This window comes from Ceratotherium simum, chromosome 31 (assembly GCF_057802395.1).
Source record: "Ceratotherium simum simum isolate JZ-2026a chromosome 31, ASM5780239v1, whole genome shotgun sequence".
NCBI lineage: Eukaryota > Metazoa > Chordata > Mammalia > Perissodactyla > Rhinocerotidae > Ceratotherium > Ceratotherium simum.
Window position 1 is genome coordinate 16055541 of NC_141930.1, and position 27116 is coordinate 16082656.

Sequence of the window (27116 nt, forward strand, 5' to 3'; positions counted from 1 at the left end):
ATCTGTTAGAACAGCTATTCTCAGAAAGATGAAAGATAACAAGTGTTAGCAAGGATATGGAGAAAAAGGAATCCTTGTACACCATTGGTGAGAATGTTAATTGGTATAGCCATTATGGGAAACAGTATGGAAGTTTCTCAAAAAATTAAAAACAAAACTACCTATGATCCAGCAATCCCATTTCTGGGTATATATCCAAAAGACATGAAATCAGGATCTCGAAAAGATATCTGCACTCCTATGTTTGCTTCAGCATTATTCACAGTAGCCAAGATATGAAACAACCTAAATGTCCATCAACAGATGAATGGATAAAGAAAATGTGGTATATATAAACAATGGAATATTATTCCATCTGTAAAAGGAAGAAAATCCTGTCATTCACAACAACATGGATGAACCTGGAGACATTATGCTAAGCAGAAATAAGCCAGATGCAAAAAAGACCAATACTGTATGAGCTCACTTATACGTAGAATTTAAAATAGTCAAAATCATAGAAGCAGAGAATAAAATGGTGGTTAGCAGGGGCTGAGAGGAGGGGGAAATGGAGAGATGCTGGTCAAGGGGTACAAAGTTTCAGTTAAGCAAGATGAATAAGTTCTGGAGATCCAAGGTACAGCAATGTGACTAGAGTTAACAATACTGTATTGTCTACTTCAAGTATGCTAAGAGGGTGTATCTTAAGTGTTCGCATCACAAAAAAAAAAAAAGGAAAAGAAAATGGTAACTATGAGAGGGATGGATATGTTAAAAAGCTTGGTTGTGGCAATCATTTTTACAATGTACATGTATATCAAATTGTATGCTTTAAATACACAGGCGTAAGTCGAAGATAATGCAGGATTAGTTCTAGACTACTGCAATAAAGCAAATATAGATTTCTTTATTTGCGAATGACATGATTATCTACATAAAGAATCCTAAGGAGTCTACAAAAAAGCCACTAGAACTAATACATGAGCCTAGCAAAGTCATAGGATAAAAGATCTATATAAAAACCAAATATAATTCTATATATCAGCAATGAAAAATTAGAAATTGAAATTAAAAATAAATACCACTTATAATAGCATCCAAAAAATAAAATATTTCGGGATAATTATAACAAAATATATATAAGATCTATACATTAAAAACTACAAAACACTGCTGAAGGAAATTAAAGAAAGTAAATAAATGGAGAGAAAAACCTTGTTCATGGATTGGAAGACTCGATGACTCAAAATTGTTAAGAGGTCACTTGGAACTGTATACTTAAAATATGTGCATTTTATTGTATGTAAAATTATACCTCAATAAGTCAATTTGTTTAAAAATTGATTGGTATATTGTTGACACAGACGTTCCTTGAACAGAGTTGCATCCCAGGTATGCATAACCTATATGTAGGCCAGGGAACTTCAAGCCATGAATTTAAGTGTAGACTCCACCTGACAGAACCTCTAGACATCTCCTAGGAATAAAATCAAAGCCTCTAGAGAGAGCTTGGTGAAGGTCCCACAAATAATTTTTTCAAGGGCAATGACCAGACATAATTATTGATACCAGGCATACATGAAAACAAGGCAATATGAGTACTCAATAGTAGAAGCAGAACCAGTTGGAACAAACCTGAAAAGTCTTCAGATATTGGAATTATAAATGAAAAAATTATGCTTAGTATGTTCAAAGATGTAAACAGCAAGTTTGAAAATACTTGCAATGAACAGAAAATTATAAAAAGTGACATAGCAGACTTGAAAAGACCAAACAGAGCTTCTAAAAATAAAAATTGTAATAGTCAAAATTTAAAACTCAGTGGTTGAATGTAACAACATTTGGCCATAGCAAAAGAAAGTACTAGTGAAATAAAAAAGAGTTATGAAAAAATTACACAAAATGTACCATAAAGAGTCAAAAAATAAAAATTTAAAATATCTAACATGTTAACAGCCATGTTAGATACAGTGAGAAGGTCTAACTTACATTTGCTTGGAGTCCCAGAAGGAAAAGAGATAGAAATATGATAAAGAAAATGTTAGAAAAGATAATGGCTGAGAATCGTGCGGAACTGATAGAAGATAACAATCCATAGAATCAAGAGCACCGGCAAATCCCAAGCAAGAGAAATAAAAATAAATCTATACTTAGATATATCATAAACTGTAGAAATCCAAAGATAAAGAGAAAAATCATAAGAGCAGCCAAAGGGGGAAAAAAGACAAAATACTTTTAAAAGAACAGCAGTAAGACTGACATATAACCCCTGAAGAACAACAATGGAACCCAAAAGATAAAAGAATGTAATATGCAGAGAGAAAGTAACTACTCATCTAGAATTCTAAAGTCACTGAAATATCTCTCAAGAAAGATGGCTATTAAAACAGCCCAAATTCAAAATCTAACTATAACAAAACAGTATGTTATCCTCTTAATATCTATCTTTAATTTTTCTCTTTACCTTTAGTATATATATTGCTTTAAACAGAATTAAATCCCTTAAGGTAATAATAAAAAGGTCATACGAAATTAGATATATGGAAAAATCATAGAATTCTCAGGGCCTATTTAGATCCTAGTTTAACTATAAAATAGGTTTGAACAACATGACTCTTAAGGTTGTTTTTAGTTCTATGTATGATTTTGTACCTAGCCAACCACACGGCTACTGCATTACTGCAGTAAAAATTTCATTTAGTTAAATCGATGGTATAAGTAACTTAAAAAATTAAGTGCTTTATCAGAGTTGCAAGTGATAGGCTATATTTGCATAGTCAGGCTTGGAATATAAAACAGAACATAAAAGATTCACAAGACATAGAAATGAGTATTTTTCCTTCCCATAAAAAGTGAGTACATATCAGAAAAAGTAACTTCATAGGTAAATTAAATTAAAACATTCTATTAATGAACCTGGAAAATTCTGACAGTACAGCAACGACTCATATAAGCAATGATAGTGAGGGGCAAGTAACCTTTGTGCTACATACAAATAGGGGACCTTTGTACATTTGACTACTCAGATACAGAAAGGTAGTTTCCGTTCGAATAAAAGAAAAACAGTGTTAATGATCAAAAGTGTATGCTCACCTTGTAAAAACTCCTCCTTGCAAGCAATGAAGTAGAAGAAAACAATGCTGACTTTCTTGACCTGCCTTCTTTAAATCAGCCTTAAACCAAGAATAACTAAAACACTGGACAACAAGTGTTCCAAAGAGCATAAAGCTCACTGTTAAAGCACCAAAAACATATTGTCTTTCAAGGAAAAACCTGACAGATACCCAGAAGTCCACAATTACATCAGTTATATAGATTATAATGCCAAGAACTGACATCATAAAATTCAATTTAGTATATTTCATTATGAGTCACTATAGCTCTTGGTTATCTTTCTTCTCTCATACAAAAAGAAAAAAAAAAACCAGAACTATTATTAGTGCAGCCTTTGGTATAGCACTGAATTTTAATTTCTACTCCCTAAATCTATTTAGAAGAAAGAATAAATATTGTGAAATTGGAACACTAAAACCAAGTCACTAATTTTAACTTTCTTTTCTAAATCCCTAATCTGGGTCCAATGTTACAAGGCTTTATTCAATCTTCTGTTTCACAACGATCTTCATTACAGGTGACAACACCTAAAATGAAACATATATAAAAGATTCCAAAAGTCTTGAGTATAATATTAAAAACCCTAGGCCATGACTTTATCAAACCTCTACTTTTTCTAAAAATAATTTATTACCACTAAATATAGTTCTTATAATACCTTTGGGAAAGTAAAGTCTCAGAAATATACTTACCAGTTGACAACTTCCTCTCAGGCTATTTGCCTCTTAAAAAACATACCATACTCACCAAGATATTTATCACAGGCCATTGACAGTGGCAAAAAATTGGAAACAATTTAAATTTGTCAATATAAGGAATGGTAAATAATGGTAGATTCATAGAACGGAATATTACAAAGCTACTAAAACTATATTTAACAGAGGTACAATAGCTGTGAAAATTCTTAATATGCTTTTGATTCAGCAATTCCATCTAAGAATCAAGCCTAGGGGAATATTCACCAATATGCACAAAGATATGTGCTCTTTGCAGAACCTTTTTTGTAATAGCAAAAAATTGAAAATTACCTAAATGACATTTGAGAGTTCAATAAATTATGGTACATCTCTACTAAAGAATATACCACACAACCTTTAAAAAGAATGAAGTAACTTTGTATAAACTGACTTTGGAAGATCTCCAGAAAGTATTAAGTGAAAAAAGCAAGTGCCAGAAGGATAAATATAGCATTTATGGTTAATTATATATGGAGATGGGAAAGAGGTTGAGACTAGGAAGCAAATGCAACTTTAATCCTTTAATTAATTAAATATTCTTTTATATTGTTTGAGTTTTTTACAATAGACATGTACTTGTGTATTACATAATTTCTTAAAATAAAAACAACAATAAATGATATTTATAAAGAATTTCAATGACTGGAGAAAAAGTTTATGCTATTAATGATAGCTAACATTTACTTAGCACTATGTGCCAGGCACTGAGCTAAATGTTGTATATAAAATGCCCCCATTTAATTCTTACATCAAACTTAGGATATAGATACTACAATGATCCCTATTTTATAAATGTGGGCTAAATGCAATCTGAAGACAAGATTTGTCTGGGGGCCGGCCCCGTGGCACAGCGGTTAAAGTGCGCACGCTCCGCTGCTGGAGGCCAGGGTTCGGATCCCAGGCGCGCACCGACGCACCACTTGTCAAGCTATGCTGTGGCGGCATCCCATATAAAGTGGACGAAGATGGGCATGGATGTTAGCCCAGGGCCAGTCTTCTTCAGCGAAAAAAGAGGAGGATTGGCATGGATGTTAGTTCACGGCTGATCTTCCTCACCAAAAAAAAAAAAAAAAGCTTTGTCTGACAAGTGTTTTTAAAAATTTTCCTAATTAACTGCCAATATTTGATATATAAATCCAGATTTTTCACTGCTATCAAAACACTGAAAAATCTGCTACACTAGACTACCAATCCTTCATGAGCACTGGGTACCCCCTTAGATAGGGCATGCTTTCTCAAGTTCACCATGGTAGCTAGCCACCCCACTTCAATCATTTCAGCAGCTGAGTCTCAATGTTAATGCAGCTACCTACTAGCTGTGTGTCCTTAAACATGTTCTTTTACTTCCCTATGCCTTATTTTCTTCATCTGAATTATGGAGATAATGTATATACCTCATAGGGTTGTTGTGAAGGTTAAGATAATATATATAATACATATAAACCTCTAGAAAATACTTGGCACACAGTTAGGACTCAAAAAATGTTAGTTATCATTACCTTGCCTACCTGCCTGATCTCTGTAAGCATCTGAGTTTGCAATCTTTGACTTGACTTTAAAGAACGTTAAGTGAAGAAATACTATGGTATGATCTCAAGGCTTTGAAAATGCAAAGGAAATAAGACTGGAGAAATACAAAAATGTTAACAATGGTTTTATCTGGGAAATTATGGTATTATAGATGATTTTTTCTTTCTTCTTCATTCTTTTCTACATGGATTGAATTGTTTCCCCCAAAAATTCATACATTGAAGTTCTAACTCCCCAAGGTGACTGTATTTAGAGATAGGACTTGAAGGAGGTTATGTTAAAAGAAGTCGTAAAGATGAGGCCCTAATCCAATAGAATTGGTGTCCTTATACAAAGAGGAAGAGATCTATCTCTGCCACACACACACACACACACACACACACACACACGTACACTCAGGAAAAGCCATGTGAGGACACAATGAGAAAGTAGCTATCTGCAACTACTGAGGGGCCTCATCAGAAACCAACCCCGCTGGCACCTTGATGTTAGACTTGCAGTTGCCAAAACTGTGAAAAAATAAGTTTCTGTTGTTTTAGCCACCCAGTCTCTGGTATTATGTTATGGCAGCCTGAGTAGACTAACACCCTTATGTGACCTATAAAGAACATTTATTACTTCAAAAACCAGAGGGAAAAGTGTTACTAAAAACACACACAACCTAATATTTACAGTGTTCTTGTCATTTTACCACTTAGCAGTATTTTGTTTAAAAGACTTCAGAACAACATTAAAAAGCATTTCACTCTTCTTACAGAAAAAAAAAAAAAAAACAAGAGTCTATTATCACTACTTTTCCTGTCAAGAATGTTGTGGTCAACAGGATGGAAAAAATAATTTTAAAATCTGAGTTTTTCCAATCTAGCAGGCCATGAATTTCCCTCCAGTAGGTTTCTCATCTTAAAATGAAAGACATCATGTCCAACATAAGCATGGAGTTTAGGAGGATGAGATTTAATCAGAAGGTTCTGTTCAATTGAATTAATAAAATATTTACTTAGAACCTACCATGTGCTGTTTTAGGCTCCTGGGATATATCAAGTGACAAAAGAGACAAAAATCCCTGCCCTGGTGGCACTTACATCGAGCAGAGAAAGACAGCCCATTAACAATAAAATAATAAGTAAATTGAATATCATATCAGAAGGTGATAAGTGCTATGGAAAAAAACAGAGTTGTTAAAGGAGACCAGGAGTTGGAGTAGAGGCAGGCACATATGGGTTGCAATTTTAATTAGAATGGTCAGAGCAGGCCTCATTGAGAAGGTGGCATTGGAGTAATGAAATTAGCCATGTGGATATCCTATGGAAAAGCTTTCCAAGTGGGAGGAACAGCTAGTTTGAAAGTCTAATGTACTAGATTTTGAGTATGTCCTCCAGAAACAGAAGTTCCTCAAAATATTGGCAGATTTCTTAGCATGGTTATGTTGGATGTGTTTAACGTGTATCCAGATCATGTTCTAAAATCATTCTAAAAAATATAATTTCTTAAGCTTTACTATCTAGGAAAAAAAACATTCCATATATGTATGGAAGAATAGATAGTAATAATGATAGCTACCATTGCTGAATGTTTACTATGTGTGAAGTTTTTTACATACTTTTTTTTTTTCTGGTAAGGAAGATTCTCCCTGACCTAACATCCGTTGCCAATCTTCCTCTTTTTGTGAGGAAGACACGTGAGCTGCCACCACAGCAGGGCCACTGAAAGATGAGTGGAATAGGTCCACACCCCAGAACCAAACCTGGGCCATCGAAGCAGAGCATGCTGAACTTAACCACTAGGCCACCAGGGCTGGCCCCATACATTATTACATTTAATCCTCACAAATCCCTACCAGAAGAGTATTATTGGTCTCATTTAACAGATGCATAAACTGAGGCTTAGAGATGCTGGGTATTTAGATGAGATATCTCTAATGAGTAAACTAATTTTAATGTAGATAATTTCCCTAAAATTACAGACTATAATACCTAAGCACTCCATGTTTGCATTTCTTAATTACTCTCCCCACAAAGAGAGCTTCCTTTACCTGGCATGGATAAGGGAAACACTAGCAGTTTTGTGTCAAGTTTTACAAGATGGGAAAAATAATTCCTAAGAAACAGAAATTGCATTATTGGCAGAACATCAGACTCAATACAGGCATACCTTGAAGATACTGAAGGTTTGGTTCCGGACTACCACAAGAAAGCGAACACCGCAATAAGGCAAGTCACACGAATTTTTTGGTTTCCCAGTGCATATAAAAGTTATGTTTACACTACATAATGTTATGTCTACTAAGCGTGCAATAGCATTATGTCGAAAAATACAATGTATATACCTTATATACATTGTATATATACAATGTATATATACAATGTATATACCTTACTTTATTGCTAAAAATTGCTTACCATCATCTGACCCTTCAGCAAGTCATAATCTTTTTGCTGGTGGAGGGTCTCACCTCAATGTTGATGGCTACTGACTGATCAGGGGGGTGGTTGCTGAAGATTGGGGGGACTCTGGCAATCTTTTAAAATAAGACAACAATGAAGTTTGTTGCATCGATTGACTCTTCCTGTCATGAACTATTTCTCTGTAGCATGCAATGCTGTCTGATAGCATTTTAGCCACTGTAGAACTTCTTTCACAATTGGAGTCAATCCTCAAAAACCCTGTCACTCCTTTATCAACTAAGTTTATGTAATATTCTAAGTTCCTTGTTGTCATTTCAGCAATCTTCACAGCATCTTCACCAGGAATAGATTCCATCTCAAGAAACCACTTTCTTTGTTCATTCAATAAGAAGCAATTCCTCATTCATTAAAACTTTATCATGAGATTGTAGCAATTTCATCACATCTTCAGGATCCTCTTCTAATTCTAGTTCTCTTGCTACTTCCACCACATCTGCAGTTGCTTCCTCCACTGAAGTCTTAAACCCCTCAAAGTCATCCATGAGAGTTAGAATCAACTTCTTCCAAATTCCTGTTAATGTTGATATTTTGGCCTCTTCCCATGAATCACAAATGTTATTACTGGTATCTAAAATGGTGAATCTTTTCCAGAAGGTTTTCAATTTGTTTTGCCCAGATCCATCAGAGGAATCACTATCTATGGCAGCTATGGCCTTACAAAATGTATTTCTTAAATAATAAAATTTGAAAGTTTAAATGACTCCTTGATCCATGGGCTGCAGAATGGATGTTGTGCTTGCAGGTATGAAAACATTAATCTCGTTCTACATCTCCATCAGGGCTTTTGGGTGACCAAGTGCACTGTCAATGAGCAGCCATATTTTGAAAGGAATCTTTTTTTCTGAGCAGTAGGTCTCAACTGCAGGCTTAAAATATTCAGTAACCCATGTTGTAAACAGATGTGCTGTCATTCAGACTTTGTTGTTCCATTTATAGAGCACACGCAAAGTAGATTTAGCATAATTCTTAAGGGCCCTAGGATTTTCAGAATGCTAAATGAGCATTGGCTTCAACTTAAAGTCACCAGCTACATTACTCCCTAACAAGAGAATCAGCCTATCTTTTGAAGCTTTGAAGCCGGGCATTGACCTCTCCTCTCTAGTTATGAAAGTCCTAGATGTCATCTTCTTCCAATAGAAGGCTGTTTCATCTACATTGAAAATCTGTTGTTTACTGTAGCCACCTTCATTAATGATCTTAGCTAGATCTTCTGGATAACTTACTGCAGCTTCTACATCTGTACTTGTTGTTTCACCTTGCACTTTTATGTTAAGGAGATGACTTCTTTCCTTAAACTTCATGAACCAACTTCTGTTAGCTTCAAACCTCTCTTCTGCAGCTTCCTCGCCTCTCGCAGCCTTCATAGAATTGAAGAGAGTTAGCCCCTTGCTCTGGATTAGGCTTTAAAGGGATGTTGTGGCTGGTTTGATCTTCTATCCAGACCACTCAAACTTTCTCCGTATCAGCAATAAGGCTGTTTTGCTTTCTTTTCATTCGTGTCTTCACAAGAAGAGCACTTTTAATTTCTTTCAAGAACTTTTCCTTTGCAATCATAGCCTGGCTAACTATTTGATGCAAGAGGCCTAGCTTTCAACATGCCTTCCTCACTAAGCTTAATCATTTCTAGCTTTTGACTTAAGGTGAGAGACGTGCAACTCTTCCTTTCACTTGAACACTTCAAGGCCACTGTAGGGTTATTAATTAGCCCAAAGAGAAGGAGAGCGACAGGGGAACAACTGGTCTCTGGAGCAGTGAGAACAAACATAACACTTATCGGACTAAGTTGGTCGTCTTATATGGGTGTGGTTCATGGTACCCTAAAACAATTACAATAGTAACATCAAAGATCACCGATCACAGATCACCATAACAAAGATAGTAATAATGAAAAAGTTTGAAATATTGTGAGAATTAGCAAAATGTGACACAGAGACATGAAGTGAGCAAATGCTGTGGGAAAAATGGTGCCAATAGACTTGCTTGATGCAGGGTTGTCACAAGCCTTCAATTTGTAAAACACATAATATCTGCAAAGCACAATAAAGTGAAGCACAATAAAACAAGGTATACCTTTAGACTAACCTAATATGGCAACTTCTATACTCCTAATGTAGTCAGGCAGAACATAACACCAACTGGAAAGAAAAGTATACAGCAAGGTAATAAATACGGCAGCTCTCATAAAGAGAACCCACAGCTCTTTCAATAACCACACATTTGTATAACTTGTATGAGTTCATCTCTATTCCTACAGTTGATCATTGTTCCAATACCACCTTAGGAAAAATAAGGCCACCTACAAAATCTGACTTCACAGAGAACTTGTGACACTCACTAACTTAATAGGACAGTTTCGATCCAATTTCATTCAGAGGTCAACCCAGCTGTGTGGCTACCTGGCTGCCAGCCAAAGTAAATGACCTTTGCCCACTGTATAAGATCTCTTTGCCATAAAGCAAATACTTGAAGAAGTAAAAACTAGCAAACTTTCATTTTTCAACCAAATTTAACAGACATAAAATACAGACTTACTTGTCAAATATAAAAAGCCTTCTTTAACTCAAAGTCCCTTCTGGAAACCTTCATCCTGCAAATCTTTTATTTCTTCTTCACTGAAAACAAGTGTAATTAAAGGGCATGTAAACCTTTAAGACCAAATACAAAATGAAACTGAAATCACCTGTTAGTCATATGTGGGATTTTCTAATCTAGTGACAACAGAGTTTGTATCATCCAGACTATGGTACATCCCTTTCTAACTATCACATTGGGGGAAGGAATAACACAGCTCCTTTTATAGGTTGCTTAGATTACAACCTGTACTGCATTTACCAATTAAGTTTTAAGAAAACACAATTTGCCTCATAGCATGTCCAAATGGACAAGTCATGTTTGAAAGGGAGAGAGATTCTTGAATTTAAAATACTCTGACAAAGAATTTACAAAGTATAATTAACATAGTCCTACCTACTTTTTCAAACTGTGTACCTTCTCAAATCCTAAGCCCCAAGAATATATGACTGTTGGTTTCTGTTCTCAAAATAAACACATTTGTTCTACTTCTAAGGCTTTGCTCAAGGTTATTTACTGTCTAGAATGCCCTTCTACCTCCATCTGCCTGATGAAGTTCCATCAATCCTTCAAGAACCAGCTCAAAACCCATCTCCTTTAAGCTTTCCCAGATATTCCCAATCAACGACTCTTCCCTTCATCCTTGCAATCCCATCACTTTAGCTGTACTTCTCTAGGATTTACCCATATATGCTTTAAAATAAGATCACGTATGTCTCCCTCCTAGCTATAAGCCTCTAGAAAGCCTACTATCTTACTCATTTTAACAACCCCCCCCAATATGTCTACAACAATACTTTGCATGTTGTAGGCAGACGATAAATGACTGTAAAAGTAACTGACAGAATGTAAAACATCTTTGGTCTTATTTCTTGGAGAGGAACTTAAACTTCAAGCCACACTGCTAAACATATCCACAAAGACTCAGTTTTGTATCTGTAGCCTAGATCTCTCTTCTGAGATCAACCCATATATCCAACTGACTATAGATTTCTTTACTGGGATATCCCACAATGACCTCAATGTCAATTTGTCTAAACCAAGTTCACTGTGTACTCTCTGTTCCTGCTCTTCTGCTCGCGTCTCTTGTATAATTCTACTCAGGTCACTTAACTTTTAAATTGTTGGACGCGTTTCTTCATCTGCCAAATAAAGAACTTGGCAATGGACTAAATGAAATTGAGATGGAAGCACAAGGGAAATCTTAATTTAAAAAAAAAAAAAGGTAAGGGATAAGAGAATCAAGCTGCAAGCACTATGGTCCAGAAATTACTGTTCCACCCTCTTCTCAAAGGTTTGCTGACTTTCCAGCACAGAGTTCTTAAAAAGGGAAGATGGAGGTAACTTTGGCCTGAATAGCCATTATTGATGCTAAAAATTAATAAATATTGGTGAGTTGAAAATGCCTGATGTAGGGAATTTTGATGGTTATTCCAAGCATTTTTTTAAAGGGCATATTGCTTGCCTTCTCATTGCAAAGGGGATAATTGGGATGATTTCAGTGAAGGTTCTTGAGACACTTTTCCAGTAAAAGTACCTGTCTGAGACAAAAGGCAGAGAAATTTGTCACACATAATACAGGTGTATCTTTCAAGAAATCTGGAATATTAAACTGCTGGTTTGTAAAATAAATATTTTCTAAATTAACAGCAGATAGTCTTTTCTTCAGAAATACCCGCAAAAAAAAGAATGTTAAAAAAGCTGGTCCTAAATTTTAAAACTACAGCGTCTCCTGTGTCAGCTTCTCACTTGTTTTGAACAGGGGCTGGGCTGGCATAGAGGATATATTCTACACCTCTGCTGGGGTGGTGGTTACCTACAAGGGTCATAACTCGATGAAACTGATCACAGGATCCGTGCATTTTCTTTTAGGTAAACTGGAACTCGATTTTTTTTTTTAACGGGGAGCCGTCATGAATACTGGAGAAAATGCTCAGCAGCTTAGAAGAGGTCTCCTTCCAGAGAAAATAAGGGCCTCACATCTTGGGCATGAAGCTCCTCCACCAGGCCGACCTAGCTCTCCGGGCAGGAGGGTGGCGCAAGGAGTGAGAGGCAAGCTCCCTGAATGTGCCCAGACGGGGACAAGTGCTGGTGCCCGGCGGAGAGGAACAAGGCTTCCGACGCGTAAACACACACACACACACATACATACACACACACACACACACACACACACCGCCATTGCCTAAAAACCTGATGAGCAGTCTTTCCCGGAATTAACTCAATAACTAACCCCAAACCTGCCTGCCCCTTGCTCCATCACAAGACTTTCCAGGTCAAAGTACCCTTCGTCCACTTGGATGAACTCTCCTGCCTGGACACAAACTCCGGTGACAAGCCGCAGCGTCCCGTGTACCGGAGGCCAGCCTCGCCTCACGCCACCTCAGCCACGCGCCCGCGAACCCCCTCAGGCGGCCGCCCGCCACAGCGTCACGTGACCTGTGGCCCCGCCCCCGGCGCAGCTGCCGAGCGCCCTCTCCCCCGCGGGCGCGGCGTCATGTGACCGCGGGCCCCGCCCCTTCCGGGCCCTGCGGTTCTAGGCTTGGGTACGGTAGTGGCCGGCGAGCGGCTGAGGCGGAGATGACTGCCATCCTGCAGCGCATCGAACCGCTGTCAAGTCGGGTGGTGCGCGTCCTGGGCTGTAACCCGGGTCCCATGACCCTGCAGGGCACCAACACCTACTTGGTGGGGACCGGCCCCAGGTAAACGTCCCTCCTCCCTCCCCAGCATACGCACCGGCCCGCGAGACCCACGGAGCTGGGGCTGAGACGGTTGGTCGCCGCGGGCCCGGAGCCTGTGCGCCCGCAGCTGGGAGCGCGGCGTCCTGCCCCTAATCGCGACCACCCCCGCTGGGAACCTCTCTAACTTAAAAATGGCTAACGAGGGAGAAATTTTTTAAAAACTTCCTGTTTTTGAAACGCAGTTTGCTCGATGTTGAATGCAAGGGTGAGCGTCTCTAAGCTGTTGAGAATTTAAGATCGCCTGGAGTTGTTAAGAATCCAGAAAAGCGTTTGCTTGGCTCACGTGATTTGCACTGGTGTTTTGACCGAAGTATAACTTCCTTTCGCAAGAGCGATTAATTGTGCCAAGGCCTTTTTCTTAACTCACCGGCAGAGGGCAGGAATTTCTGGCTTCCACGTTGCTGGAGTGTGAAACCCGAAAGAGCGACCTAGCCCTTGGGAGAGAGGAGCTGACTAGTTTTGGGTTTTGTTACTATTGTGTGGCCTTATTGAAGTTATTTTGTGGATGGAATAACCTCTCTGTATTTCTAAGATTTTTCGCTTGTTCAGCTGCATTCTGCTTTAGTGGAATTATGCAGAAATGGGAGAGATGGTTTACTGCACAATAAGTGCATTGAGCAATTTTTGTATAGTCTAGATAATAGAAAATAAATATATAGTTCCTCTTGAGCATAGAATTTAATTGTGCAGTCACAACATGTTAACAATAAAATATAGTTAATTACTAAAAACAGTTTAATAAGTAGAGTTTATTGAGTTTTCATTTGCAGCATCTACTATATTTGCCTTTTTCCAGTAAATCAGAATTTTAGAAGCAGCAGGATGGAGGAACTGAAAGTATTGCAAGTTAGGCAGGCAAAAGGTTAAGTCCAGAGTAAGCAAGAATGGGTAGGTACAAGAACTTTAGGCTGCTTCCAGAATTTAGGAGAGTAGAGAATTAAGCAGAAAAAATAGCTGATATCTAGGGTAGAGTCTGTTCTGGCTGGAACTCCACCCCAGGAAGTCCATAGGCATCCTCTTCTGTCTTCAGGGTGTGATCTTAAGCTAGCTCTAAAGTCAATACCTAATGAAAATTGCAGATAGAATTACCCTAGAAACTCTCTTGGGAGAAGACTATGTTGGAGATCAGTGCAATGTCTCTCAGTAAGTTCAGTGCAGCCTACTTTTCTTCCAGGGATAAAACAGATGGCTGATTCTGTTTGAAAACCACAAAAAGGTTGGCTTGCTTTTAGAGGCCATGTTGTATGAAAAATACATTCTGTGTCTTTAAACACTGGAATCACACTCAGTGTAGCGAAGTGCTCATGCTAAAAGACATAAAGAACCTGAAACTGACTGAGGGAAGAGCAGATTCATGGTCTCCCATCTTATACTGCATACACTACTGTTCACAGAAACTCATGGAGTAGAATGGCTGGTAGAATCACTCATATATGAGAGAGAGAGATGATGAGTCCATATAGTTGAGCTAGAATAAGTCAATGTACAGATGATGCTATTCTGCTGTACAAAGTATAAGTCAAGTGGCTAGCAATGAGTATTAATTGCGACCAAGTAAGAGGTTTTGGTATTGGTATTCACCTGTTCTGCTGGACAGAATCAGAAGTGGCTCCTCTATCACTAAATCCAATGGCATTTTTCCATTCCCATCTTATTTAAACTTCGATATCTTTTGACACTGTTGACTACCCTCCTTGATTTGCTGACACCACGTTCTTCTGGTTTCCTCTTACCTTTCCAGCTGCTCTTTTCCAATCTCCTTTATAGAATCCTCCTCTTTACCAGATCTTTTAAGTGTTTGAGTTCCTCAAGACGAAATCTTAGTCTTTTTTCTGTTCTCATACTGTATTCTTTACCTAGGTAATCTTGTCTATTTCCTTGGCTTCACCTATTATCTGTTCATTAATAACTCCCAAATTTATAGCTCCAGTTTAGACAAAAGCCAAACTTGATCTCCAGACTAGGGTAGCCAACTGCTTTTTTAAATCTCTACTTGGATGACTCACAGCCACTTGAAACTCAGTGTTTCTAACTAACTGAACTCATGGGGTTTAATGGGAAACTAAACCTGGTCCTCTTCCAGTCGTCCATATCTTGGCACACAAAACCATCTCCACATTTGATCAAGGCAAATATTTAAGTACCTCCTTAACATTTTTCTTTGCTTCCTGCACACACATCCAAGCCATTACGAAGATCTCTCTATTTCCACTGCTATCACCCAGTCCAAGCCAGTACAACTCTTGCTTAGGCTTCTAAAATCGTCTCTAACTGGCTTCTCTGCACCTACTTTTGTCCCTCTTCAATCCAGTCTCTCCCATGTAGCCAAAGTATTTTTTTTTTAATGAAAATTAGAAAGCCTTGCGTATTCTGGTCTCCACTTATCTCATCAACCTAATCTCAGATCTCTCTCCCATCCCAGCCCGATGAGTTGTATCCATTCTGCCTCAGGGCTTTCGTGCATGCTTTCTTTCCTCCCTGTCTCCCACTTATCTCTGTCCGCTTCACCCACTCATCCTTTAGAGCTCAGTTAAAATATCATTTCCTCAAGGAAGCCTTCCCTGACCCCTTAGACTATGTTAGGTTAATGTAATACACTGCCTTAGCACTCCATACTTCTCATGGCCCTTATCTCAATGATAATAAAATGATTATTTTGTGTAAGAAAAAGCTTAATGTCTTTCCCCACCTCCACTCCCCAGTAGATTATAAATTCAGTGAAGGCTTATTCATTACTATATCCCCAGCACCTAGCACAGAGCCTTGTACATAGTACAGGTAGTATGGTAAATATTTGCTGAATAAGTGAGTCTTCTCTACATTTTCTCTATTATGATTTTATGACTGCTGGATACCTGCAGTTTTAGCTGGCCTTCCTTCCTCATTTTGATCAACCCATGGATACCGGATGAATTTCCCTAAAGCACTGCTAAACCTACTGTGATACCTAGTACGTAGGTACTCAATAAACATTTGAATGGACATAATAGTCAAATCTTCCAAAGAGTATTTCCGCGTTCCTCCTCTGCCTAAGACCCTCTAAAAACTGCAATTTTAACCTTTACTATAAAATTGTAAATACCTTCAGGGCAAATACACTATTTCTTATTAATAGGAAAAGGCTGCTTAGCGGAGTAGAGTTAAGACTCTGGACTCATTACCTAGATCCCAATCCTGGCTTATGACTTTGGACAAGAGAGTTGACTTTCTAAGCTTCAGATTCCTTATCTGTACAACGAGGGTTATATAGTCCCTATCTCATAAAGATGTTATGAAGATTTATTGAAATTTAAGTGACAAGTCATATCAGAAGCACTTAACAGGGCCGGCCCCGTGGTTTAGCAGTTAAGTGCGTGTGCTCTGCTACTGGCGGCCCGGGTTCGGATCCCGGGCACGCACCGACGCACCGCTTGTCCGGCCGTGCTGAGGCTGCGTCCCACATACAGCAACTAGAAGGATGTGCAACTATGACATACAACTATCTACTGGGGCTTTGGGGGAACAAAAAAGGAGGAGGATTGGCAATAGATGTTAGCTCAGAGCCAGCAAAAAGAGGAGGATTAGCATGGATGTTAGCTCAGGGCTGATCTTCCTCACACACACACACAAAAATAAAAGCACTTAACAAACTCTAGCACGTGGGAAGCATACAATAGTGTTGGCTGTTATTTTTATCACTTCTGCTTCCCTCATTGCATCCAAACAATTCTGGGTTCATAGTAGGTGCTGAGAAAATACTTAATGATTTTGTAAGTGACAGGAAATTGACAGAGAGAGACACATTTAATATCTATCTTGATATAAAATACCTAAAAGAGGAAGTTGATTCCACTAATTTCTATCACTTGAAGAATTTTTTTTCTCCTTCTCATAGCAGATTTGTTACTGTGTGCCAGGCACTGTGCTCTAGGATTAAATTTGTTGCAGACCTGTACAGAGTCTTCTGCACTCTTCTCTTGTCCCCTGTGTTAGCATAACTTGCATTTGAGATACCCCACCTCCTCAGATGGGGTATTTTCTGTGGCCCTGAAGAACAAAATCAGGCAGCCCACATAGCAGTGACACTATCTAATCCTCCGCAATAACTATTCACGGACATCATTGATAGAATTGCTATTTGTTAAGGAGGAAACTGAGAACGTTTTTTTCTAATTTACAGCTGAAGTTTTATTTATGCACAGGAAGAATGATCTAGGTGCTTGCCTAAGCAGTCCCCTTCCACCAGAGAGCCAGTGTGTCTTGAGTGGAGAAGTCACTGTACCTTGTATCTGAATATCTAGTGCTTCCCAGCACTGCCTTTTACTGGGCCTGTAGCAAATCACTTAGCCTTTCTGAAGACCAGTTTCCTCATCTGTAAAATAAAATAATAGTAAATAAAAAATAATACCTCCCTAGAGTTGTTGATCTGAGGGTCAAAGCGATAATAAATATAAAAGCTCCAAATGTTAGTTTAAATGGCTGTCACTCAGTGTAAGTTGTTATCAATGTAACTGTTTTTTCCTTAATGCTTAGATACAAACTTATTTTTTAGGTTTTATAGCATCTAGACACCCATCCTCTGTTCTGAATAGATTGTGTTTATTCCAGGATTTATGAAAGTCCTATTTTCCTCACTTTGAAAGTCCTTAGTTTGCCAATCCCAATTTTTTTAGACCAAGTCGGGACCCTTAGGAGACCTAAGAAGGAAGGGGAGTGAACCACATTCTCTAGTGCCAGAGGTCTGTCCCTCACATTCACGTGCAAACAGCAAGCATAAGCATTCTAAAAGAATTGTTTTCTTTATTACTAGATTTTATCAAATCTATGTATTAAGCCCATTAATTTTGTCATGACTTTTGTGCTTCCCAGCACTGCCTTTCCTGGGAACCATCGGCATGGTATGATCTGGCCTTTGATTTAAAATAAGGACATTATTACTTAAATTCAGTTTTAGATTACAAGATATTTCAAAACAGAGTTCCTTGAGAGGAGAGGGAGGCAAGGATTGAAAAAGGGGTCGGGGGTCTTGGTGGTTTGAAAAAATTTGAGAAGTCTTGGTCTGAAGCATGGAAGGATTCTTCTCAAGGGCCGGAAGACCTCCAAAATAGTCTTTAAGTGAAACTAATTACAGGACAGCAAGAATTTGTGGTTAATAAATGCCAGATATCCCCAAATGCACAGAGGCAGCCAAAATCTAAGATAGTAGGCCAGAGAGTATTGTTGGGAGTATCATAGTATTATAGGTTTGTGTATTTTTAATTTTATGTGACTAAATGTGCCAAGCATAGCACAATGTATTGTAGATATGGAAATGAACCATAAATTCCTTGACCATGCAGTCTTGTGTCTTGCTCAGCTTTGCATCTTGTAAGGTATGTATAGCACAGTATCTTGTACTTGGTAGTCCTTCATTAGCATTTGAACTAAATTTATTCAACATACATTTATTGAGTGCCTATTTTATGCCAGAACTGTTCTAGACAACTGGAGGTTCATTAACAAACAATTAATAGTTAATTCAAGTAGCTCAGACTTGATTTTATTGTCTGCTCTTCTCCTTCCTCCTCCTACCAGAATCAGGGGTTCTTAACCTGAGGTCTTCTATGGTCCCCCAAAGGGTATAATTCAGAGTCTGACCTTAGCTGGGCAGAAAAAAATTATACCTCTATTAAGCTCAAACTGGAAATTAACGTTTTGTTCAATTGTGAATATAGACAACCAACCATAGTAGTAATAGTGTGTAACCATAGTAACCACAGCAGTACCTGTCATTTTCTTTTTTTGTCTAATATTTTAATAGCATATTATGGTCATGACAGTTATCTCAAAATAGTATGTATATTCATCACTGTTTAGAAATTATAGTCATTATAAGATTTGGTGCTGATCTTGTTACTTCATATCATAATAAGGAAGCACATGTAGTACTGCATCATAAGTTTTTTTATTTTGATAACTGTATTTCAGTAAAATTGGTTTGTTTTGTAATCTTATATATTTTATTTTAGGCACTCCAAAACATTATTCTGCGACTGGTCCATAGGTTTCACCATACTGCCAAAGCAGCCCAAGACATAAGAAAGGTTAAGAACCCATTACCTAAAGTTATCCATCAGAACCTGCTGAAGTAATTCTCGTATCCAAAGAAAATGGGCATTGGAGTTAGAAAGATGTGGATTCATTTATATCCTCTACTAAAGTTTGTGACATTGGGCAAATTAATATATTATATGTAAACCTGTCAAAGGCTCAGTTTCCTCCTCTGACAATGAGAGTAAACTCTCAGAATTGTTTTGTTAATTAAATAAGATAAAAATAAAGCTACTGCCTTATTTATTCATTCAACAAATACTTATCATCTAGACATGCCACTGTCTAGGCTCTGGCAGAACCAAACACAAGATTCTTGCAGTCGTGAGGCTTAAATTTGTAGGATGGGGGAGGGTGTGGAAATAGGCAACAAATAAATATGTAAATACATAATATCCCACTATGGAGAAAAAGCAAGGGAAGATGGCAGGCAGTGTCATCAGAATGCACTGTGACCCAAACCAAACTCATCTCAAACTTGCTTCCTCCAGTGTTTACAATCTTGGTTGACATACCAGTTGTCCCACCTAGGAAGCTTAGAATTGTCAACTCTTTCCTTTCCCTTCCACATTCAGTTGTTAGTAAAATCCTATTGATTGCGCCTCTTAAATGTTCTTTAAACAATCTCCTCCTTACATTTCCACTGCCAACAGGACCGAGTAACTCACCCTTTGGCCTGGTTTCCCTGTCTCCAGAAAGGACAGTTATAACACTGTGTACTTGTGAAGGAGAGCCACTACTCTAGTGAACTTAAGGTGTAGAAGAAGCCAGTAGATCCTAAGGCCACTGCCCTCCCCGTGGCTGTGGTCTTGGGGAAAAGGGTTAGGGAAACAAACCATCCAATATAAAATAGCCATCCAGTTACTTCCTATCATATTTACCTCATTTTAATGTTCTACAAAATGCTTTCTGTTATCTGTCACTCTTATTGTTTGTTTTCACAGCTCCTCCTTTCCATCCTCCCCTAGAATGTAAACAGGGTTTTTTGTCTCGCAAGAAAGGCGTGGCATATAGTAGATAATTCATAAACAGTTAGTGATTAATTAATAAATGAATGAATGACTCAGACTTTTCATCAGACTAATCTCTCCCCTGGACTGTGAAACTGCATGAATTAAGAAGTTTGTGAATTGGTCCTTGAGGAGGAAAATGTCACCCTTATTTCTTTAGTTCAGGAAAACTTCCTAGAGAAAGACCATCGTCCCATAAGATAGTGAGGAAGGGCAGACAAAGTATAAGGAAGGTTCAGAACCACAAGCAGAAGAATATAACTAACGGGGTTGTCTGAGTAAAGAAATAAAGCAGCTCGGACGTTCCCCCCAGGCCTCCCTGCTACCTTCATTTTCATGTGTAAGGGAGCCAATGTAAGCCTTCAGTTGTAAGTTTTGTATGTAGTGCAGAAGACTAGGTTTCTTCAGGGATACCAATGAATCAAATTCTTTCATATCTATGAGACATTTGAGGATGTTGTAAAAGATCTCAAAGGCAGACTGGATAAAAGTACATATTCTGGTGCCAGAATACCTAGGTTTGAATGCTGGTTCCGCCACTTATTTGCGGAGTAATCTTGGGCAAGTTACCTAATTTCCAGATATAGTAATGAAATACCTACCTTAAATAGTTGTTATGAGGAATACAATTGTTTAAATATGTAAGATCCTTGGAACAGTGCCATATTTATTTTAAGTGCTATGGAACTGTGCAATATTATTGATTTTATTCCTTGTTCAGATTTACGTTTAGCCATAAATTTTTTCGAAGAACTTTCTTAAGGGGATGACTATAGTTAAGCTGAAGTAACGTATACCTGGTTTTCAAGCATGTTGAAAGCAAAGCAATTTATGCAGTTTCTTAAATGTAGTAAAAAGTATCTGTGTGAGAAATATGCCATTATTAACTCTGTGTTCTAATTGTGTGATTATCTTCCATTTAATTTTCAGGAGAATCCTCATTGACACTGGAGAACCAGCAGTTCCAGAATATATCAGCTGTTTAAAGCAGGCTCTGACTGAGTTTAACACAGCAATCCAGGAAATCATAGTGACTCATTGGCACCGTGATCATACTGGAGGCATAAGAGATATTTGTAAAAGCATCAGTAACGGTAAACAGAAAACATTCATTAAGCTCATTGAAGAAAACTGTTTTCAGAACAATTTATTTCAGTGACAGAGCTAAGTAAGCTAGTAAACCACTTACTGAAGAATACCTTGTATTTAAATTGTACTTTTAGAAATTAATATAAATTGAATACTGTCCCCAATTTTAACAAAGGAGGGAAGGGAAAGTCCTATTTTCTATTTCAAATCTCTTTTTCCTCTTATTTTTCCCCTTTACCCAGTGTTGAAGGTCAGTTTTAATTTAGTCTGTGTGACAATTTCTACTTCAGATTTAATAGTAAGTAACCACTGTTGAGCATTTACTGTGTGCCAGGCACTGTGCCAAACACCTCACGTGGGTACTGTGAGGTAGGTGCTATCGTGCGCATTCTAAACGTGATCTCAGGTCTTCCATAACTTTAAGGCAATTACTATGATATACTAAAATACTGGTGAAAGATCATTGTAGTAATAATTCTCTGTCCCTGAAACCTACTCAGTACTGACACTTTACCATCTCTCTCCTTATTCCCTCATCCCACCATCACGCACATAGATTCATTTATTCATTCATTCATTCCTTTAACAAATATTCAAGTGACTGCTATATCCAGGCACTGTTCTTGGCACAAGGGCTATACGGTCAACAAAACAAAGACTCTGCTCTCATGGAGCTTTCATTCTATTAGGGGAGGTAAATGGTAAATAAATAATAGGTCAGATGGTGATAGGTTCTGTGAAGAAAAAGGGAGGAGAGACTAAAGTGGAGGAGGGCAGTGGCTGTTACATCCAGGGTGGACAGGGAGAGGGAGTAAGCCATACAGGTATTCGAGAGGAGAGCGTACCAGGCAGAGGGCATTGCAGGAGCAGAGACGCTGGAATGGGGGTGTGCTTGGCATGTTCAAGGCACATGCAAGACAAGGAGGTCAAGACCGTGCACTCACAAAAGGAATGCACATGTGCGTTCAACTAATATTTTTAAACATTTTTTTAAGTATCTTCTCTTTAGGCCTTGAGACTACAATTGGGACACCAAGATATTCTCAGCTATAGCACTCGGTATCACCAGGCTGTCCATTATAAAAAACTGTCTACCCTGTCTTACCCTCTTACCTCCTTTTTTCCAGTCCAAGGGGACTGTCTGCCACAGGAAATCATTCTCTCTCAGTCTGACTTCTCATCTTTCTTTCTCTTGTCTATCTACTCGTTAAATTTTTGTGTGTATGTGTGAGGAAGATTGGCCCTGAGCTAAGATCTGTTGCCAGTATTCCTCCTTTTTTCCTTTTTTCTCCCCAAAGCCCCAGTAGGTAGTTGTATGTCATAGTTGTACATCCTTCTAGTTGCTCTATGTGGGACGCCGCCTCAGCAAGGCGTGGTGGGCTGCCGGGCCGCATGGGCCGCCAAAGCAGAGCGTGCGAACCTAACCACTACGTCACTGGGCCGGCCCCTACTACTCGTTAAATTTTGTGAAATAAAAAACTATGCTGAGGGTGCTTAATGAGCTTTGGTCAACTCTTTTAGCATGAAGGTCAATTTGAAAAATTTAAATATTCATGGCCCACTTTTTCTCCTTCATAAATCAACTTTATTGAGCTTGAATTTACATACATAAAATTTACTCATTTGAAGTGTATACTTTGGTAAACACCTATGTGGCCACTCCAATCAAGATAAAGAACACTCCCACCACCCCACAAAGAGGTCCCCTCATGCCACTCCGTAGTGATTCCCCCTCCACTTCCAGTGACCATTGATCTGCTTTATTTCACTCTAGATTAGTTTTGTCTGTTCTAAAATTTCACATAATGGAAACACACAGAATCACTCTCTGCTGCTTCCACACAGCATGTTTTTGAGGTTCACCCATGTTTCACGTATCAGTAGTTTGTTCCTTTTTATCACCAAGTAGTAATCCAAGGTGGGAATATACCACACTTTATTTGTCCGTTCACCAGTTAGTGGACATTTGACCCACTTTCTTTAAATTAAAAATTAAAATAGTTTTGGGTACTATACAAAATAATGAATATTTATATAATAAATTACCTATTGCATTGATTTAAAGAAAATCGAGAAATTTGACACTGCTTTATAGCCGCTAAAATTTTAATACTTTATTTGAGAAGTAGCTTGTTGTCTTTCTTTCTGAACTTTATTGAAGCTAGTCAGCTGCTTGCAGACCTTGAGTTGCTCAGCACTGAAATTGTACAGAGGTACCTTTCAGATTCAACCCCCAAAAGTTCTGTGTATTTCTTCGCTGTCTGAATCCTTAATCACTAGCATTCTTGTTTGATTTTGTTTTTTTTCTTTTTCTTTTTTTTTTTTCTGAGGAAGATCAGCCCTGAGCTAACATCTGATGCCAATCTTCCTCTTTTTTTTTTGCTGAGGAGGACTGGCCGTGGGCTAACATCCGTGCCCATCTTCCTCCTCTTTATATGGGACGCCGCCACAGCATAGCTTCACAAGCAGTGTATCGGTGCGCGCCCAGGGTCCAAACCTGCAAACCCTGCGCCACCACAGTGGAGCACGCACACTTAACCGCTGTGTCACCAGGCCAGCCCCTCCGTTTTGTTTTATTATTGTTTTCTTTGTTCCATATTGTTTTACTATTCTGTTTAATTATTAGTATGGCAGAAATTTTTCAACTACTTTACAATGCTAAACAACCTATGTTTTTACAGGCCGCATCAAAATTACAAATGCCATTTATAAGATTTCTATGGAAATATACACTAACTCCAAAGCAACCTACTTACAATATTTTAAAATACAATCAGTGTATAATTTGGGAACTCCTAGTGGCTTACAGGGAGCCAGAATTTTATTAGACATGAGAACTGTGTAGCCCCAGGCTGCTTGAGTGTTTTGTTCTGGTTTGTTTTTGAGTAAATCTTGTAAAATATATTTTATCTGATAATTATTATTTTGCAGCTGAAGTTGCGTCTTTGCCACGTATTTCACATCCGAATCCTAAGAGTCAAATGTTTGCTTCTACGCTATTCAATTAGAATGTGTTTTTATTAGAAAGTATTATACGTAAACAATATCACGTGTTTGTATCAGCTTAAATAATTAGCATTAACAATGATGTTATAATCCAATATTCAAACCTTAACAAATGACTGATGTTTTCCTCCTGTTAAAATAATTATATGATAGAGACAGAAAGTAGCTAAGTCGTTGCCAGGGACTGAGAGAAGAGAATAGGGGGTTACTATCACTGGGTACACAGTTTCTTTGAGAAGTTTTGAAAATGTTCTGAAATTAGATAGTGGTGATGGTTGTACAGTTCTTTGAATATACTAAAAAAACACTGAATTGTACACTTTAACAGGGTAAATTTTGTAGTATGTGAATTATATCTCAATAAGCTTTTATGAAAAGTAATAACAATTAGGGGCCAGCCTGGTGGTGTAGTGGTTGAGTTCAGCGTGCTCCACTTCAGCGGCCTGGGTTCTCAGGTTCGGATCCCGGGCGCGGACCTACACCACTCATCAAGCCATGCTGTGGCGGTGACCCACATACAAAATGGAGGAAAATTGGCACAGATGTTAGCTCAGGGCCCGTCTTCCTCACCCAAAAAAAAAAGGTAATAACAATTATTATATGATTGCTTTCAGCATGCCCTCCTCCATCCTGCCTATATAGATTGCTATTGTGAATAGGATCTGTGTTTTCGTATTTGCACATAATTTTAAAAACTGACACAGGGTTATTTTATAGTGTAACATTTGTTTTGTAATTTTGAGATAATTGTTAGTTTTTGGAATAATTGTCTGCCAAAGGTCTCATAACTAGAAATATAATACCTCCATTTCTAGGGGCCGGCCCCATGGCGTAGCAGTTAAGTGCGCGCACTCTGCTGCTGGGATCCCGGGCACGCACTGACGCACCACTTGTCAGGCCATGCTGTGGTGGCGTCCCACATAAAGTGGAGGAAGATGGGCACGGATGTTAGCCCAGGGCCAGTCTTCCTCAGCAAAAAGAGGAGCATTGGCATGGATGTTAGCTCAGGGCTGATCTTCCTCACAAAAAAAAAAAAAAAAAAACCTCCATTTCGTTACTGAAAGACAAAATTATGCAGAGTAAAAATAAAAACAAACAAGAAAACCTCACCATCTCACTCTATAATGAAGACAGCCTTGTTATGTAGTGTCATTTCCCAGAATAACATATTATTTTTTTGCTTCAGCCTCTAGGGTACAAAATATTGGAGTTTGGGGCTGGAGAAGGAAGGTCCAGTTGCTGTTGTTTTGTTTTATTTTTATTATATTTGCAATATTTCTGTCTCCTTTATCCTCCATACTAGCCAGATTTCTGTGCCTTGTCAGTTTTTCTCTGAATGTCTTTTTCTCCCTCCACATTTCTATTACTACCACCTTAGCCCTAATATTCATTACCTTCCAGCTGGGTTATTATAGTCATTGCCTCCTGGTATTTCTGATCTCTCCCCCTCCAGTCTCCCCACCTGTAGCCGCCATATTGATTGACCTGTTAACACTATTTCATTTTCTTATTAAAGAGCGTACAGTGGCCACATATGGTAAAGTTTAAATTCCTTTATTCTCTGAAAGGCTATTTAAGGCCCTCCATGATCTGAGCTCATCTTACTTATCCCACTTTATCTCCACTCTTAGCAGCCAGTGTTTGGCATTAGACAAGTTGGTAGCATTACGTTGTTGCGCATACGGCATCTCGTTCTCATTTCCACGCCTTCACTAATGCTCTTCGTCTTACCTACAAGTCCTTCCCTGTACCTTTTCCCATCCTGTTCATCCTGTAAGCCACACCTCCAGTTCTGTATTTAGTATCCTTTCCTAATTGTTTCTCCTTTCTCTAAACTCCTGTTGCTTGTATTAGCTGAATTGTTCTTTTAATATTCATTAAATGGTACTGAGTATAGTTCTTTAATTATTTCCCGTTTGTAAGTTTATTTCCCCAACTATGGCAGTTTTTTTAAGCACTTCAATGTCATGGTACTTATATTCACTATACATAGTACACTGGTTAGATAATTGGCACTCAGCTATTGATTGGTTAATTAATTGATTTTCTTTGTGTCAGTGAGAGGTAGTATGGGTTAAATTTATTTTAATGGTTTAATATCTTAGCCCTGGGTTTGGGGCTTCCTTTAAGCATTCACGGAAAGAACTTTATGCTATCATTTTTTTATTATTAACTACTGCCATGACGCCATGACTTCTTTTACTCTATGTTAGGCAGCTAGATAGAGAAAAGTTCCCAGGTTATATATTACTGCCTCTTCAACACCCATCTTGATATCAAAGCTAGCTGAGGTTATGAAGAACTAACTACTTCCAAATTTTTGTATAAAATAGGAGTGACTAGAAAAACTTAAAGGCTTTTATGTAGACCTAGAGGGGCATGAGAGAATAAAAAACCCTTTTGTTGAGATAGAAGAAATAGTTACCATCCCAGAGATATGCTGCTATAATTCGTCCCATTTTTATTGTCTCTTAGTGTTAATATTTTTTGCAGCCATTCACAAGTGTTAGCTTTATGAAAGTCGATCTCTTAAAAGGCTGAATTATCATTAAAGTGTGACTTAATATATGTTACATATTTTGTGACTAGATACTGTATATTGCATTAAAAAACTCCCACGGAATCCTCACAGAGAAGAAATTATAGGAGATGGAGAGCAACGATATGTTTATCTGAAAGATGGAGATATGATTAAGACTGAGGGTGCCACTCTAAGGTAAGTAAATGTCCTTTAACCAGGGAAGGCAGGGGTGAGTATATGTGTTATAGGGGAGGGGTCTGTGTATATATGTTATAAAAAGGGGC

At 38.2% G+C, this 27116-nt stretch overlaps 2 protein-coding genes across 3 annotated transcripts in view; one reads left to right on the top strand and one right to left on the bottom strand.

Annotated features, from left to right (window-relative positions):
- The window catches only part of XKR9 (XK related 9), a 47337-nt gene extending 34574 nt beyond the window's left edge, over positions 1-12763 (bottom strand). Inside the window, exons 1-3 of the mRNA XM_004436270.3 lie at positions 12682-12763; positions 10358-10437; positions 3073-3620 (exon numbers count right to left, since the gene is read on the bottom strand). Coding sequence (XP_004436327.1) covers positions 3073-3344 — 272 coding nt within the window. The 5' untranslated portion in view covers positions 3345-3620; positions 10358-10437; positions 12682-12763. The remainder of the gene's footprint in view (positions 1-3072; positions 3621-10357; positions 10438-12681) is intronic.
- A 168-nt stretch (positions 12764-12931) lies between these two features.
- Positions 12932-27116, top strand: part of LACTB2 (lactamase beta 2) — a 51494-nt gene continuing 37309 nt past the window's right edge. For both annotated transcript variants that reach the window (XM_087420438.1, XM_004436269.3), the window contains exons 1-3: positions 12932-13098; positions 21147-21310; positions 26901-27027. In XM_087420438.1, coding sequence (XP_087276564.1) covers positions 12977-13098; positions 21147-21310; positions 26901-27027 — 413 coding nt within the window. In that variant the 5' untranslated portion in view covers positions 12932-12976. The remainder of the gene's footprint in view (positions 13099-21146; positions 21311-26900; positions 27028-27116) is intronic.